The sequence below is a fragment of the Oncorhynchus mykiss genome, chromosome 12 (genome assembly GCF_057628025.1).
Source record: "Oncorhynchus mykiss isolate SJ-2025 chromosome 12, ASM5762802v1, whole genome shotgun sequence".
NCBI classification, from domain to species: domain Eukaryota; kingdom Metazoa; phylum Chordata; class Actinopteri; order Salmoniformes; family Salmonidae; genus Oncorhynchus; species Oncorhynchus mykiss.
Genome location: NC_143033.1, coordinates 69,543,967 through 69,560,494, shown reverse-complemented (window position 1 = coordinate 69,560,494; position 16,528 = coordinate 69,543,967). Strand labels below are relative to the sequence as shown.

Below are 16,528 nucleotides of genomic sequence, written 5' to 3'. Positions count from 1 at the left end.
GGAGAAAAAACATCTAAAAACAGCCACTGGTTTACATGGCTTCCCACATGAATAAATAATTATATCTTGACCCTCACAGAGATTCTAAAAGAATGTAAATGTACGTATTAGAAAGTAATCAAAAATGCACATCGGATTTTTATTAGGGATATACCAAAAGGAACACAGTGTGCTGCAGTCACAAACGTTGAAGTAGCATACGCCCCCAACTGAAAACACGTAATGTCCAGTTTGGTCTCCGCAAACAGAACAGAGATACCACACACCCATCACATCACGGGGGGGGGGGGGGGGAATGGAAAGTTAAGTAGCAGTGGAAATGACATCAGTCCGAACTTCAGAGAGATGATGCTGTAGCTTTCGCAGACCTCGTGTACACAGGAAGCACACAGCAGTGTTTCCAGCAACACAGTGTGTCGCACAGCCTTCAAGGACAAGACGAGGCCTTCTGCCCGTTGCCATCAAGCTAATCAAGCCTCATCCAAATGATGTTGGATGAACAGGGTATGCTTTGAAGATGGACATGTTGATATTTTGAGGCAATACATGCCCCAAAAAATTGAAAACGTACTTGATTCATACAAAGAAACAACAGTACATTTTTCACACGCACAAAAAAATAATAAGAAAGAAGTATATTTTGTAAGTGTCCGTTTATTAAAACATTTAAAACAGTAATCTTTGACATTTTATGCAATCCTCCTTTGTCTGTTTATTCAGCGACTTTGCATGCACGGGTACAAAAAACAAACATGGAGGAAAAAGAGACAAGACGCGTGATTAGGTTACAGTATCGAGCAGCCACGGTAAGCAGAGGCCTAACCAGCCGAGGCGTCTTCAGAACCCGTGTGTTAACTAATAGACAGACTAAATCAAGTCGGACAGCAGACGCGGCTGGAGTCCAGAGTTAAACACAAGCCAGACGTGTATATCTCATTCATTATGTGGAATTACCTGGTGTCGGAATCGACTCTCTTGAAAACAAATACTACTCCCGGTCAGAACCATTAACCTGACTATATGCCTCTGTCTGTCTGTCTGTCGTGATGCACACACTCACACACAAAGAGAAATCCCTGAAAATGTAGATGCCAAGGATGTTTTAGCCCTAAGGTCATTTTAAATACTATCTAACAATAAAGTCCATTAATGAGCTGACCCCTTACCTTGTTGTTTTAAGCGACTTTTAAAATAAGCATGTTTAGTCTGTCAGATCTATAGGTGGTGCCTGATGAACCTGTAAACATGATGAATCACTAGTTGGCTGTTTTACCTCAAGGCACGGAAGGAGACAGAATTTGGGGGGACTAAATAATAAAACATACTTGTTGTGTTATCATTGTATTATCCTGTAATTCATAGTATTAAAACAATTATGAAATCAGTCTCTCCTCAGATGACGGGTAGATCAAAATGTCATAGCTAGGTATCTGGAGTGCACAAAATCAACAAGCCACATGGTGACTAAATCACATGGTGTGAAGTAGCTCAGGTCTCTCACAGAGCTGTCAAATCAACAGCAGGTACAGCAGTGTTCATGGGAGTAACCCCGCTAACTCTGCCCCTTGTGTTGACAGTCTGGAATTTATCACATCAAAGTGTCAGCTAACTCGACCCTGGACTTGGCTATTGTCCAGAGAAACAGAGAAACACTGGAGTGGACTGTCAAGACTAGACTTCACGCCAAGACAGGACGCGATCAATTGTCCGATGCTCAGAAATAAATCGTGATTTAAATCGTAGCATACTGTAGGCTACGTTTGAACGGATGAATCAATGAAACGATCATCACACCATACGCAAATACAACGAATAGGCCTAATAATATGAGTAGACAATAACAGCGAGCACAGAAGTACAGACCAGGTGTGATGTAGGAGCATAATGAGACCATTACAAAAACCACATCCCGGTATCTGATTAGCAGTCCACCAAAGCAACATGAGCTAAAAAAAAAAAAAAAAACATTTACATTTTTTCAACCACCATATGGGGAAGTCATCGTCATGGTGCTGTGGGACAGGACAGGATACCCTATTAAAGTCCAGAACTGGGTTCAAATACTATTTGAAATCTATTGATTACTTAAGAGTGCTTTAAGTAAGTCTTTCCTGGAGAGCCATATGGAAGGGGTTTGCAATTTAGGGACTTTTCTATTGTTTCCATGGCAAAGCTCAATCAAGTACAGCTAAAGTATTTGAAATGATTTCAAATAGTACCCAGGTCTGTTACAGAGTACAGCCAAGACCGGAAAGAATGGGTTACTATGACGGAAATGGGTGATTTGTCTGCAGGACAAGAGGGCTGAGAGTGTGGGTATAAAGCTTTCATTGACTTAAAAGGTTTCCGGGGGTCACATTACTCCTCTACCGGAACCTTTTTATGTCTGCGACACCGACAGTGGTGGAAGTGGAAGGGAGTGTGTAAACGTTTTGACTGCTGTGGAAGTCTGGAATAAAACGTGGCATGCCAAATACAACCTTTGAACTCCCCACCTGGGGTTCGTAATAAGGGCCGGTGTGTCGCTCACGTTCAGTTATGTCATGTTGGAAAGAAAGCTCGGGAGGACTCGCCAGATCCAATTTCCCCTTAAATTTAGGAACCGACAAACTGGAGGACTCGGGAGCCTCTCTGTAAAGGGAGAATGTCAAGAATCTTTTTAGTTAACCATTATTTTTAAAAGACCCCTGAGGTTATAAATCCCTTTTTGTAAAGGCAACCTGGGATATTTACCCCAACAGTAGACATATTGCCTACTAGTCAAGCAACATCAGCCAACTGTATGACTTACTATCTCCCGTTCTCTCTGTTGCGGTTGATACAGTGAACGCGACCACCGAGGCCTTGAAAAAGGAGCCTTTGAAACAGGGAGAACGTGAAGAATCTTTACTCCCACAGCAGACAGTCAAACAATGTCAGACATTTCAATGAGTTATGTCCCTTTCTGTCTGTTCTGGTTGATACAGCAAAACCGACCACGAAAGATCTGCTTCCTATAACACTCAGAGCCGGAGCCCTGTCCATCCTCTTGAGTTACTATCATACGTCCCAAATGGTACCCTATTCCCTATATATAGTGCACTACTTTTGACCAGGGTGCAGTTTGGGCCGGAAGCCTAACTTGACAGGTGCTTCCTGTTGGAGTGATGTTTCGAATCTCTCCAGTTCCCCCACAGAGCATTAAACAGGCACTTCACTTTTTACCCCCATATTGGAAGGTAGACACTGGTATGGTGCTGGAAATAATAAATGTGAATTTTAAAAACAGGTGAACTGTCCCTTTAACATGCATCTGCCTCTCATTAGCACCTGACACAGCGATGTTACAAACAGCCCACCTCAACCCGACTCAGCCTGACCAAAGCAGGTTCAAGTGTAGTACCACACCACTTGGGATCATTCGCCCGTGAATTGATGTCAACACTGTCAGCCGTTTTAAATGTTTGTTGCTGTAATTACTATGTTATACTTTAGAGAAATGATCTGGTACCTTAAAACACAAGACAAATATGAGTATGATTCAACAGCATGCAAGTATGGATTTGGTTTTGTCTCAAATGTATAGATAAGCATGAGCAAAAGAGTTGTAAAATCGCTCCACATTGAGACCAACCAATTAAGTGAAACGGAGAATAGGACTGCTGACGCTAGCATTAGTAATATCACCCATTGAAAAGGAAGTCGTTGAAGGACAAGTATTTCAAATCACCCAATCGTAATCAGGCTACAGGGAACCCGTTCATTCTGTGAGTAAATCACTTCCATTCACATCCCCTGGGGTCAAGGACCCAAGGGATTTCCTCCTCTGCACTTCCTGACATGACAGCACTGGTGACATGTAAGCATAATGGTATGTCCCTGACTTAAACCACCACAACTTTAACCTGAACATCATTTTAGATGGCAAAAGTTTTTTTTTATATTGGTTTTGGTCTATGCGTTCATTTTTTTATGTCTTTGAATCTGGTGATGATAATTCTTATAATCCTATATGTATAAAACATGTCCTTAAATAAATATTAGAAATTTGTGGGTTACACTAACTTGAGAAATCTGTAATTTGAGTCCAACTGGTCCTAACACAAATGTATACAGGCAAGAATATTTTACATTCAGTAGTCCATTGGCGATAGACTTGTGGGAGAGCAGTGACATTGTTAAACCAAAAACACAGCAGTCTACCAGCCTACGCACAGGATGTATAAGCTACTTCCCAGTCCTGAATTAAAACAGACCGTATTCCGTCAGCCAAATTCACTCTGCCAATTTTACAGCAGATTATTAGAGGGATGGACCACAACACATGTACTTTTCATCTGGGTCAGACGGTGCAGTTAATTGATATGGCGTGGGGGTTTACGTATGGATTTCCATTAAAAGCTCATTCAATTAGGTGGAATAAAGGCGAGGAGAGAGAGAGAGAGAGAGGCTCAGCTGCCATAATGTGTTTAAGGTTCACAAAGACCCTCCATTGACCTGCATGTCAACTCTTGTCCAGTTCAGATGAGGGTCTCAATGGTCACTGAATTAGAAAGCTTTATCACGACTGAATGAAGCAGATGAAGCAGGCTTAAGTACAGTTCAGTACCAGTACAAGATTGTTGAATTTCAAGACATGAAGCGCTAAGACAAATGGTGCACTTACGGTATATGCTATGTTATACAACGGGTAGGTGTAATCCTGAATGCTGATTGGTTAAAACCGCATTCCAGCCAGTGTCTATTCCACAAGTTTCCACCGGCTAAATCTATGATGTTAAAATGTCTATTTACTCTGTTCCATCTGACTGCGCAATCCACTCCAATCCAATCCCACGCATCAGCCCAGCCAAGCAATTTATAAACTCGATCTCCACTATGAAAAGCATCTAGACATTATTTCACATTTCTTTTAGACTTCTGTCTGTCTCTCCAACATTTGCAACATTGTTTCAATATTCAAATTGAACAACAGTGTCCTGACGAGAGAGCACATTTTCAAAGCCAGGCAAAATCGCGCCTCATTAGCTCATTGTTATGGATGTATCCAAATAAATGTCAACAGAAAACACAAAAATGCAAATGCTGCTACTTTGTTGTTAGTCTGGCAGCTTTTTGACGTGACTGTAAGTTAGCCGTAGTTGGCTAGCTAGCAAGCAAGGGATAAGAACGTTGCCAGCCAGTATGGCAATGGAACATTTAGAATGAAAGACTGGGTCGCATCCATAGATACAGAACAAAAAGACTGAACAACTGGGTTGCGTCTCTAGCAACCGAACCGATATAACGAACGACCAGCCGGCTTGGAAAGCAACCCTAGATTTGTGTCAGCACTATATCTTGAGGAAGGATTAAATAGTATGAATAAATTAATCAAAATAAAGTTAAAGAAAATATGTCAATCATTATTTGAATATGTTGGTAACCTGTTCTATAAAAGTGATAATGCCCTCGAAGCCGGTGTTTAGGGGATATATTGGCACGGTTTTCCAGCCCTTGACTTCGTCTCAGGCCTATGAACACCCGTGCCAGTATATCCTTCAAACACCGACTTTGAGTGCATTATCACTTAAATATCAAACTACAATATACACAAAATTATTTCCACAGCTATGACAGCTGTTTATCATTTTAATTAAGTGTATTAATTAATAGAAAAATATTGTTTTAAATAAAAACAGGTAGAAATGTATTAATAAATAATATATATACATATTTAAAAAAAACAGGTTAACCCCATGTGCTAATGAATACAACACATATTTCGCAACCATTCTTTATCTTTCATTAAAACAGGTGGTAAACCTCTGTAGCAAATGGGGGGTTTTAGGAAACAAAAACATGTTGCCTTACTGTCGTTAGTACTGTACCTCTTTCAACCAAATGTTTTGCCGGGATACATAAGCTGGCGCAATAGCTGCTATAGCCTCTTTCTATTGAATGGTTTGAAACCAGTTAAGTTCTCATCATCTCTTTACAGGGATAGAGATGTTGAAGCAGCTGGATCTGAGCCAAGCACAGTATTACCCTTTGCCCTGATGGTTCCCTGTTGCATCATGAGGTATTCTAAACGTATTATTAATGCCTCGACACATTCATCTGAGGGTTGATTTGACTGCTCGAATTCCTACAGTACTTCAGGTCAGCTTAACCCGCCATAAAAAGGGGCCAGACACCAGCAGCTTTCCTTGAAGGGAAGAACCAGCTCTAGGGTGTTTTACTTCTCTCTTAGCCAGTCTTTAAAGCTGCAATATGTCACTTTTTGGGCAACCGACCAAATTCACGTAGAAATGTGTGCTATGGGTCTGTCATTCTCATTAAAAGAAAGAACAGCTCTACCGCTTCTTAGACTAGGTGCGCTATTTCTATGCTTCCCGTTCTTAAGTTTATTTTTGCATATTTTACTTTCGGTTTTGAACACCAGCTTCAAACAGCTGAAAATACAGTATTTTGGTTATGGAAAATATATTTCACAGCGGTTTATTTTTTATTCTCTACACTATACTTGCTTGTTCTGTCAAATAAACTGAAAATAGGCTAACTATTCTAATTTTAGCAACAGTAAAATGGTGGAGACAATTTCTAGCAAATCTCTCTGATTTTTGTTGGATATCCAATTGAATCACTATGATATTGGAAGAAAGAGGGAAGGGGACATACCAGTATCCTGGCGTAAGAGAGTAAGTCCATCACCTGGTGACTGAGTAAATAATATTGGAGAAACCGCTAACACTGTAACCCTCTTGTAAGACAAGATTTGCTGTGTGTCACTTGACTTGAATCCAAAACGGATCTGAGACCGGCTTGTCAGTCGTCAGAACTGATCTTCTCTAATTAGAGCTGCATTCCAGTCGGAGCCTGTGTGGGGACGACACTATTGATCAGCCTATTGATTCAGAGAACCAACTAGCTCCTGGAGCTGTCTGACAGATCGCCTAATGAGGAAATCTCGCTGAGTACTCCCAGCCATTCCACTTATTTGATGAAATCCATTACTAGCACACCTGATCGAATCCACAACTAATCACCAAGCCTTTCATCAGTTGAATCAGGTGTGCTAGGTGGTCTGGAATACATCAAACACATGGAGCGGCTGGGGGTACTCAAAGAGAGATTTGTTTGTGCATGAAGTATAACACTTCTTCAGTCCCTTGTGCCTACAGATCATATGACAATTGATAACACGGACAGGACACACACACACACACACACACACACACACACACACACACACACACACACACACACACACACACACACACACACACACACACACACACACACATTTGAACACAAATATATACAAAACAATGAAGTGTAGGGGTATAACTGTAATTTCCCTGTACAGTAAGTGACCTTTGTAAGATAAATAATTGGGTTACCAATGTATTGCCTCAGTTCTCTCTATTAAGAACTACTTGGCAGACCCCGGCTTTGCTAGACCGGTCAAATTGAATGCAAGCCTTGCTTCTCAGTGCACTCACGATTTCATTCCCATCTACTGCAGTAAGATCCAGATTTCTGTGCTTTATACAAGCTTCTCCAGGCTGTGTTGTGCCCTGTCTCTGAGGACATACCCTGCACATCCCCAACAAAACCCTCTAAACCCCACCCAACCTCCCCAAATCACCCACACCAAACCCATAGGGCTATGCAACAGCGGCTCTACGAAGAAATAACCCGCAAGTGTTGCCTCAGAACCATTGGGTTGCCAAAAGTCGAACTCAGATCTGTGTATTGGCCGGGGTTACACAAAGCAACCAGACCAGGAAACCGACCAGGAAACTGGTTTTCCAGACCAGGAAACTGGACAGTAGTTTTTCTCGGTGAGGTCATATGGTCAGGAAAAACCTCCTGGCCCAAACAATAATAGCCCCCCCCCCCCACCCCAGGCCATGTGTTCTCATGTCTTCTCTGCAGACACTGAACAGCCTTTTCCTAGGGGACCATACAACAGGAACCCAGTCAAGATTCTTCCTCCTTCCCGGACCAGCAACCAGGAAGACTTCAGACAGACCCATCCATCCAGGCCACATAATACCATCATAACCCCAGCCACAGTCACACAATACAGGGAGGACACCATTAAGGCTAGGGTCATTTTCCTGACAACATGATCTGACCAGGACAGACTCTTGCCCTTAGATGGCCTATCACATGAAGAGCTGCACATTCTCCGTTCCCCATATCTCGTCTCAATATCATAAGACACTTCTCTTTTAAAGGGCTACTCGACTACGGCCATTTTGTTACGTCGTGTATGAAACCACCTTCCGGTGTCTTCCACAGATGGCGTGGGCAACTACACAAGAATGTGTGGAGGGGACAAGACATAAACGACAAAAACAGCTCATCACATCTGGTTAACAATCAGGATGTTGCTGCTATGAACTCGTGAAAGACTCTGAGAGTCAGAGGTAACAACTAAAATGACAGAATGAGAGCAATAAAATAAATCACTGACAAGTTCATTCAACCTAAGAAGAATACTGGCATAAATGCAACATTTTGAGGGGGTTGCGTGTTAGGGACATGAGCTAACATCATATTCTACAAAATCATAATGAATTGCATACGGCCCGGCCCGTGCATTGTGTTTACTGGTTCAGCCCGACACCATAATTAAATGTTAATATGGCTGAGATGTTTTTCCCAAATGACTTAACTTGGCACAGTCTCATCACCCACTGATGCTTTGATGAAGACAACCCACAACTGAAGAAACACATCAAACAAATAGGTGTTGACTTACTTACACAATTTTTCAACTTCATATTTATAATCTCCAGCTACAACATGTGTGAAAATGGCTGGTTCCTATGTTTGTGGGGAAATAAATATGTGTTTCCAATGACATCCTCTGTGTGCATCGTGATTTTAACCAATTATGAGTAAAGCATTGCCAACTAATTGTCTACTAACTGGTTGATGAAGTCATTAGAAACACAAATCGTCCTCTCTCTTTTTTTTTTACTACAAAACATAGAAACGTGGCATTTCCATATATGTTGATGTTGGGGTGGTGCTGGAGATGATGAACATGAAGTTGAAACATTTTGAAAATGTCCCTTTGGCAAAGCTCCTACTTGACTGAAAACTATCCACAGCCCTCCTTTTATGAGTAATTTTGAGGAAGATACGTGCGTGCGGCCTATAATTAAATAGTTTGCCCACATTTTGGGCCGTGCTTTGTGTCTGTGTCAAATGGGAGATTCTAAGTCAAATGGTCAGGATTGTGTGGGTAGTGTTCACATACACAGGCCTACAGTATACTATACAGAGTGGTTACGTAGTTGTGCACTGCTTTACAGTTTAATTAAGTCACCGCAACAAGACATTACACACATAAAACACACATACAGATAGACACAATAAAAGATACAGAGTCCTACATGTGATTCTACATCGATTCAAGCGCACAACAAAATCCTGCGGATGATGTTAGGTAAAACTACCTGCCCTTTCCCATTATGTTTGACCTCATATTGGACGTACTACACAGAGCTAGAGATGTTCAATCTTGGGACTCACCACATTTTCCCTACAGCGCTGATGTCGGGCCTTTCAATCAAAACAGGATTGTGTTATGCCCAGCATCAGATCCCATTGTAATAAAAAGAAAACAGCCTGTATGTAAGACCTGCAGGCCTGTTGCATGACATGCCCCTATTGTGTAATCCGTGGCATGCCATCCGCCCTGAGGGAGGGGCTGGCATTATGAGCCAACCACCAGGCCTGTTGGGGCTACAGCAGAACAGCCTTAGCTAAGCATCTCCTCCTGCCACTATTACTGCAACCAGCCAGAGGACAAAGTGGAGGATTGCTAAAGCCAAGACCAGGCATCTTCCCATGGGAATTATACAAGAGGCAATTGTCTGAGTGCTGGGAGCAATTTGTATATGCATTTGAACAGTAACAGTGTCTGCATTTTAAGTAAATGTGCTTATTTGTGTGACTCTGTAGGCTCATGTTGTGGGCAAGTCTGTGTAGAGTTTTCTAAATGTGTGAAATAAGAAGTAAGTATGCAAGTGAGTGAGAGAGAGAGAGAGAGAGAGAGAGAGAGAGAGAGAGAGAGAGAGAGAGAGAGTGTGTGTGTGCGCGCACAGGTGTGGCACTCTCACTTCAACTCTCTCCTTGACCACACTCTGGCCACTCAAACACTGGTCAAATAAATCAAGGAACGTTTAACATGTAGTGATGTCACTACAAGGGCATCCGGTTTGTACCAGCCCAATGGTTCCACAGAAACAGCAAAGAAATTGACATAAAAAAATACATGACACATCAGCTTGTCCACTCTCAGGTCTCAGCGGAACTTTGTGGGCCATTAAAGGTGATTGGTGGCTTGTGGAGGACGGGGGACAAACTCCCAGGAAGCCTATAATTACTCGTCCTTAACTAGGTTGAAGATGACAAGGTTAAGACAAGGTAATAATTCCATGTGGCAGCCTTAGAAAACAAACAAATTCATTTTCGCAAACAGTTATGGGATATTACAATTCCGTTCTCTTAACCTTTGTCATCTTCCACCTAGGTCCTTAAGAGAGCTGCTCTCCAGCTCTGGAGGGACTCTCCAATTAAATGCCCAGCTAAATCAGAGCTGGAAGGACTGGGAGAGCTGGTTAATGGGTCGGAGGGAAGAAATACAATTCAATACTGGGCTATTGGATGATGAGGTGACACACTTGGGGAGTAGCTGCCCATGACCAGGAAAGGGCATAGCCCACTATGTGTGTAATGGAGATGGTCCGGTGGAATAAGATCACGTGATTCGTGACCTTGCCTGTGACTGAGGCCTGAAGACACCCAGGCTTTAGCTCAGCAGGCTAACAGAGTCTTGTGGTGCCACTCCGTCATATTTGGCTGAAAGCCTCTTTGATAAGATGGCACTGAAGCGGATGGCTGCTATTTTGTTTGTTTTTTTGTTTGTCATTTTTCTTTTTTAAACACATTTTGTACATAATGTTGCTGCTACCGTCTCTTATGACTGAAAATAACTTCTGGACATCAGAACAGTGATTACTCACCACGAACTGGAAGAAGCTTTCTCCTTTAACGAGTCCGACGAGAAGGATATACTGCTTTCTTGGGAACAAGGCCAAATCCCCATAATTTGGGTGAAGAAAAGATGGAGGATTAGAGGGCGCAGATCGGGCTGCCTTCTGAGAATCCGGAGGCGAGCGAGTAAACTCCCACTGTCATCCTTTCTACTTGCAATCATTGGAAAATAAAATTGATGACCTACGATTACGATTATCCTACCAACGGGACAATAAAAACTATCATATCTTATGTTTTACTGAGTCGTGGCTGAAGGACAACACAAATAATATTGAGCTGGCGGGATTTTCCATGCATCGGCAGAACAGAGAAAAAGCTGGTACGGTTGGTAAGATGAGGGGTGGGTGTGTGTCTTTTTGTCAATAACGGCTGGTGTCGCGATACCTAATATTAAAGAAGTCTCAAGGTATTGCTCGCCTGAGGTAGAGTACCTTATCTGTAGCTGTAGACCACACTATCTACCAAGAGAGTTCTCATCTAAATTATTTGTAGCTGTCTATTTACCACCACAGACCGATGCTGGCACTAAGACCACACTCAACCAACTCTATAAGGCCATAAGCAAACAAGAAAATGCTCATCCAGAAGCGGCGCTCCTAGTGGCCGGGGACTTTAATGCAGGCAAACTTAAATCAGTTTTACCAAATTTTTACCAGCATGTCACATGTGCAACCAGGGGAAAAAAACTCTAGACCACCTTTACTCCACACACAGACATGCATACAAAGCTCTGCCCTACCCTCCATTTGGCAAATCTGAACAAAATTATATCCTCCTGATTCCAAGCAAAAACTAAAGCAGGAAGTACCAGTGACTCGCTCAATACAGAAGTGGTCAGATGACACGGATGCTAAGCTACAGGACTGTTTTGATAGCACAGACTGGAATATGTTCCGGGATTCATCCAATGGCATTGAGGAGTATACCACCTCAGTCATCAGCTTCATCAATAAGTGCATTGACAACGTTGTCCCCACAGTGACCATACGTACATATCCCAACCAGAAGTCATAGATTACTGGCAACATCCTCATCGAGCTAAAGGCTAGAGCTGCCGCTTCAAGGAGCAGGACACTAATCTGGACTCCTATAAGAAATCCTGTTATGCCAACCATCAAACAAGCAAAGCGTCAACACAGGATTAAGATTGAATCCTACTTTACCGGCTCTGACGCTTGTCGGATGTGGCATGGCTTGAAAACTATTACGGACTGCAAAGGGAAACCCAGAAGCGAGGTGCCCAGTGATGCAAGCCTACCAGCTAAACGCCTTTTATGCTTGCATCGAGGCAAGCAACACTGAAGCATGCACGAGAGCATCAGCTGTTGTGGATGACTGTGTGATAACGCTCTCGGTAGCCAATGTGAGCAAGACCTTTAAACAGGTCAACATTCACAAATCTGCAGGGCCAGACGGATTACCATGATGTGATCTCAAAGCATGTGCAGAAAGAAGTGTCTTCACTGATATTTTCAACCTCTCCCTGACCGAGTCTGTAATACCTACATGTTTCAAGCAGACCACCATGGTCCCTGTGCCCAAGGAAGCGAAGGTAACCTGCCTAAATGATTACCGCCCTGTAGCACTCACATTGGAAGCCATGCAGTGCTTTGAAAGGCTGGTAATGGCTCACATCCACAGCATCCTCCCGGATACCTTAGACCCACTCCAATTCACATACCACCCCAACAGATCCACAGATGACACAATCTCAATCGCATTCCACACTGCCCTTTCCCACGTGGACAAAAGGAACACCTGAGCAAGACAAAGGAGCTGATCGTGGACTACAGGAAAAGGTGGGCCGAACAGGCCCCCATTAACATCGACAGGGCTGTAGTGGAGTGGGTCGAGAGTTTCAAGTTCCTTGATGTCCATATCACCAATGAATTATCATGGTCCAAACACACCAAGAAGAGGGCACACACAAAACGTTTCCCCCCTCAGGAGACTGAAAAGATGTGGCATGGGTCCTCAGATTTCCTCAAAAAGTTCTACAGCTGCACCATCTAGAGTATCCTGACCAGTTGCATCACCGCCTGGTATGGAAACTGCTCTGCATCTGACCATAAGGGTCTACAGAGGGTAGGGCGTGCGGCCCAGTACATCACTGGGCTCTAGCTTCCTGCCATCCAGGACCTATATAATAGGCAGTGTCAGAGGAAAGCCCATAAAAGTGTCAGAGACTCCAATCACACAAGTCATAGACTGTTTTCTCTGCTACCGCATGGCAAGCGGTACTGGACCAAAAGGCTCATTAACAGCTTCTACCCCCAAGCCAAACAATTCATCAAATAGCCACCGGACTATTTACACCCCCTCCATTTGTTTTCTACACTGCTGCTACTCACTGTCAATTATTTATACATAGTCACTTTACCCCTACCTACATGTACAAATGACCTAAACTAACCTGTATCCCCACACACTGACTCGGTACCGGTACCCCCTGTATATAGCCTCGTTATTGTTATGTTATTGTGTTACTTTTTATTATTTTTAATTTTTTACTTTAGTTTATTTGGTAAATATTTTCTTAACTCTTCTTGAACTGCACTGTTGGTTTAGGGATTGTAAGTAAGCATTTCACGGTAAGGTCTACACTTGTTGTATTCGGCGCATGTGAACAAATAAAGTTCGATTTGATTTGGATTTGATGTTCTTCTAGGTCAGAGAACGCATTCCGATGTTCAGCTTTTGCCCACCAAAGAAAAGTCTGTGTTTTTATTGGGAAGCTCTAATCATTTCCATCCGGGGACATAAAGACGCAAAAGGTTTAATGAAAAGTTTTGTGGTTCCATTTGGGGCTTTTAAGACAGGTGGCACCCAAAGGAGATGTATATAAAATATCCTCAATAAAACATCAAAAAAAATATCTTCGTTACAAATGTTTGTTCTCTGTGTACTTCTATCAGTTTGCATGGCTCCCAGCTACACTATCACCAAGCCTGACCAATACTGGCAAACATTTGTTGTTCCTTGCTCAAGACAAGTACCATCATGAATGGTCACCCACCTCCATGAGCTTGGTTGAGCCTAGCCTACTCTGTCAGACTGTGAGTCATGATTATTGTGTAGTTGAGACATGGAGATTAATCATTTACTGAACAGAATGAACCTTATCCACACCTTGCATGGGGTTAAACTATATCCCCAGCACCATGTTTTTACTGTTCCTGTTGCATGTGCATGCTTAGGCCTGTGTGTGCAAATGTGTTTATGATGGTACCATGGTTTATGTTATAAATTGCATGAATGTACAAACCTCAAAATGTTTGTAGCCTGGTAAAACTCCAGGAGACATGTGCGATCCTAATGTGACATTTAGCCTGCATATAAGAGTTTTCCAGAGCTAGACAGATTGAAGTGTTTGTTGCTGAACTTAAATCACGGAGAAGCGACAGCCAGGAATTTGACAGTAACTTACAGGCAGCTCAGTGGCAAGTACATTTCTGTGTTTCATATTACAGTACACCTACTGGAATATAAATATAGTATCAAAGAAAGTACTGTGTAACAACACAGTACAATGGCATAAAATTGACTGTATTATACTGTAAAAAATGTAAATTCTACCGTAATCACAGTATTTTACTGTAATCACAAGGAATATGTGCAAGCAGGGTGGCTGCTAGGTAAAGTGTTTACACAGCATAATGTATAAGGTACTGTTTTCTGTGGGCTGGAATTACAGTACCATTCAAAATAAAGCAATTATTTTCCCAGAAATGCACCATAATTTACAGTGTGCTGTTTTTACTGTTGATAATACCCAAAATCATCTATAATTTACAGTTTTCCGTTACAGTACGGAAAGGTAGTTTGACATCCACAGATGCAATGCCATATTATTTCCCTTTATCTTGCCTGTGCACATTCTAGAATAGCAAGATTGATCAAATCTAACATTTGACAACACTTACAGGTATCTTTTCTCTCCCACCATCTGTTTGTGAAGTGCCACCGAGAACCCAAAGAGACTTCCCGGGGTCTTTCCTTCCTTGACAACAGGGAACCGCACATCCAGGTTGAACCCCTGAAGAATATGTACTGTGCACAACAGGACAAGCAACAGGAGATAGTAGGTATTCGTAGAAAACCGGAGTAGTTGAAAGATTGCCATGTGGAATTCCTTATTATATTTTCTTCTCTAACATCCGTTGTTCAAATGCAGACTTTGTTGTATAATTTTTTTTAAATGACTTTCGAATCTTTCTCTCAAGTCAAATAACCGTGCGCACTGAGCAGCCCTCAACGAACTCTACCCTACCTCCCTCTCTCCGCTCCGTTCTCTCTCCCTTCTGTCGTCAAATACATACAACCAAATACGGCCGATTGAACCTCAAACGTGCTCACTGTACAGTGCACACATTAGTCATTCTTCCGGGGGGTAGTGCGGTCATCATAAATGAAATCATTGGGAGGTTGTACCGAGATTAAATTGGGCGCGCGTAGGCACCTTGTCTGCACGACAGCTCAGCCTGGTCTCATACACTAGACATTACAAAGTAAATTTAAATCCGGACACTCAAATAATTATAATATGTTACGTTTGGTAAGGTTACATAAGACATAAAACATAATTCACAACACATCATACATTTAGAAAATTCGTAACATATTGTACGAATTGCAACATCGTAACATATCATACATAATGGATGATGGACATCCATCCACAAATGAATACACACCCTACGAAACGTAATGTAACATATTCATTGGAGTGTCTCAGGTTTACATTTACTATGTTACGGTACAGGTTGGACAGCTCCAGACTACCAATAGAGCAATTGCAATTATGCATTGTGAGAATCCTTGCCAGACAGCATAGAGTGGCCTATTCTCTAGTCTAGACAGTTTATCTCCAAGTAGTGTGGGAGTTTAGAATATGATATGTAAGTGTGTCTATAGTGCCCCAAGGAGAAAGTGGTGATTGGAATAATCATGGCTGGTAGACAAATTGCAAAATAAAAAAGTAAACATGCGCTTTAACCTTTAACCTTGCTCTTCTGCAATACAGTTCATTTGCAGTTGGATACACGGAGTGTATGATAACCTTTGAATAATGCTGAACAACTGTTATAACAACACACACTGTTCTCACTGTCTATAGTAGTTGAAAAGTTTATGAGCATAGTTCTGTGATGTCATTAAGGAATACTCCCATATGACTTAATTATGTTGATCTTTCTCAGAAGAATGCCATGTCATTTCACATAATAATGCTTGTAGTAGACAGTGTATGCCCCCAAGGCACATCTCTCTCTGTGAGGTTTCCCGTAGGAATGCTTTTGATGATGATGTCTGACTGAGTTACGGGTTCAAGAATTAGTTTCAGAATCACAAAGCCAGGTTATCGTTGTCCTTCCTCTTGTTTTTTTCCTTCAATAATTCACATTATCCCTCACTTCTTCTCCTATCTATCCCTTCTTTCTCTCAACCATTGTAGAAGTTTCCCACAGCCTTGTTCTGAGCAAGCCTTCTT

At 42.1% G+C, this 16,528-nt stretch overlaps 1 protein-coding gene across 2 annotated transcripts in view; it reads right to left on the bottom strand.

The window, feature by feature from the left end:
* The window catches only part of LOC110538062 (integrin alpha-3), a 37,778-nt gene extending 22,243 nt beyond the window's left edge, over nt 1–15,535 (bottom strand). For both annotated transcript variants that reach the window (XM_021624624.3, XM_021624626.3), the window contains exon 1: nt 14,964–15,535. In XM_021624624.3, the coding sequence (XP_021480299.3) occupies nt 14,964–15,163 (200 nt within the window). In that variant the 5' untranslated portion in view covers nt 15,164–15,535. The remainder of the gene's footprint in view (nt 1–14,963) is intronic.
* Between the last annotated feature and the right edge of the window lie 993 nt (nt 15,536–16,528).